This window comes from Sinocyclocheilus anshuiensis, unplaced genomic scaffold (assembly GCF_001515605.1).
Source record: "Sinocyclocheilus anshuiensis isolate Anshui unplaced genomic scaffold, SAMN03320099.WGS_v1.1 scaffold1857, whole genome shotgun sequence".
Taxonomy (NCBI): Eukaryota; Metazoa; Chordata; class Actinopteri; order Cypriniformes; family Cyprinidae; genus Sinocyclocheilus; species Sinocyclocheilus anshuiensis.
This window is the reverse complement of record NW_015540280.1, coordinates 403,492-405,506: the sequence shown is the minus strand read 5'-3', so window position 1 is coordinate 405,506 and position 2,015 is coordinate 403,492. Positions and strand designations below refer to the sequence as shown.

General features: G+C 43.7%; 1 protein-coding gene across 1 annotated transcript in view; it reads right to left on the bottom strand.

Moving 5' to 3' along the window:
* Positions 1-2,015, bottom strand: part of LOC107687303 (fibronectin type III domain-containing protein 7-like) — a 16,480-nt gene that overhangs the window by 10,553 nt on the left and 3,912 nt on the right. Inside the window, exons 5-6 of the mRNA XM_016484585.1 lie at positions 1,139-1,396; positions 248-499 (exon numbers count right to left, since the gene is read on the bottom strand). Coding sequence (XP_016340071.1) covers positions 248-499; positions 1,139-1,396 — 510 coding nt within the window. The remainder of the gene's footprint in view (positions 1-247; positions 500-1,138; positions 1,397-2,015) is intronic.

Below are 2,015 nucleotides of genomic sequence, written 5' to 3'. Positions count from 1 at the left end.
GTCCATTCCGGCTCTTAAAGCCCCCCCCCCTATCCTGCAGAGTGGCTCAAGCCCTGATTAAACCAACTAATCAAGGTCTTTAGGATCATTAGAAACTTCCAGGCAGTTGTGTTGGGAGTTCAAATCTACAAGAAAGTGGTCCTTCAGAAGAAGAATTGGACACCCTTGACATAGTACATCAAACTGAGGAAGAAAGTCCTGTTATCGATGATATGACAAACTTGCATGTGTGAATGGGTTTACTCACATGAAATAATCTGTACTGGGTATGAGGGGACACTGTTTCCAGCCTGGTTGATAGTGATCACTGTGACAGAGTTTGTCTCTCCACAGCTCAGAGGAATCAGGATGCAGGAGTTAGTAGATGAGGAGCAGTTCTGTCCGGTCAAGCTCAAGGCGACATACTGCTCTGCACCCTTAGCTGGGTCCCACGACACCACAATACCAGCATCAGGGGTGCTTGTCACCACCAGCTCAATGGACTGAGGAGTGGGAGGACCTGTGGAGACATACACACACACACACACACAAAGTTTAATGTGCCAGCTATCGCAGAGTTTTAGCTGTGAAGATTTCCTAACCTCAGGGGTGTCCATTCCTGCTCCTGAAAGGTCACTGTCCTGCACAGTTTAGCTTCAAGCATAATTAAACACCTGAACCAGGTAATCAAGGCCTTGGGCCTATATCAGAAACTTTCATTCATTCAAAAGTTAGTCATCTAATTTTGTTCTTTAAGACTGGTCAAAATTGTTAAAATTCGGTTACATCAAAACGTAGATCTAAGCTGAATCCAAAATATAAGACTGATTACCTTTTGGATAACTGCTAGTTGGTCAAACTACTTCTTAAGACACTGTTTTAACATAGAGGCTAAGTTTATGCAACCGGCCCCTGGTGTGTTAAACAGAAGCTAAACTCTGTGACAGGTTTTGCAGTCCAAGGAGCAGAATTGGACAACTCTGCCTAACATGCTGTACTTGGTGCGCATGCTCTGTTGGCTGCTCTTTTACTGACCCCTTTCTTTTCCTTAAGTGTTACAGTATTTACAGGTATGACAGAAACTGTGTGTATCAAGTGTAACAGTTTCTGCCTACTTAAGCATGAAGTAAACTCTCTCTTTCCATCTCTATTGTCTTACGTGTGATTTGGCAAACTGTGAAGTCATCTCCGGGAATGTTCTCAGGACTCCAGGCATTTCCTTTAATGCAGTATTTGGTTCCTGCCTCCAGGTCTGGAAAGTGAACCTGAGTTTCTGTGATATTGAGGCTAATTTTGCTGTACGAGCCATCCTTGATGATGCTGAGACTGTAGAGGACAGCGTGATTCACTGGCTCCCACTTCACCAGGATACTGCTGTTGCTGGGAGAGCTGGTGTTGAACTGAGGAGCAGGAAGGACTGGGGTCCAACAGAAGAGGGAGAAAAGATAATAGTGAGAGATCAGACAGACATCTGCATTGTAACCAAAAGTATTGAAGATAGTTATTGACTACCAAGCTAAGTGATCTAATTCTGATCCTAAATTAATTTAGTGATATGGATAGGGACAGTTGACAGGTGTCAGATGGCTTTATGTAATAGGAGCAGTACCTATTCCTTTCCTTTCCTGCCTTGTTCTATTCTGTCCTTTTATGTCCTGTCTTTTTCTTTCCTGTCTTTTCATGCCATGTCCTGAATGTCCTGTCTATTGCTGTCATGTCCTGTCTCATCCTTTCCTTTCCTTTCCTTTCTTAAATGTCCTGTCTATTCCTGTCCTGTCTCATCCATCCCTTTCCTTTCCTTTCCTTTCTTAAATGTCCTGTCTATTCCTGTCCTGTCTCATCCATCCCTTTCCTTTCCTTTCCTAAATGTCCTGTCTATTCCTGTCCTGTCTCATCCATCCCTTTCCTTTCCTTTCCTAAATGTCCTGTCTATTCCTGTCCTGTCCTGTCTCATCCATCCCTTTCCTTTCCTTTCCTAAATGTCCTGTCTATTCCTGTCCTGTCCTGTCTCATCCATCCCTTTCCTTTCCTTTCCT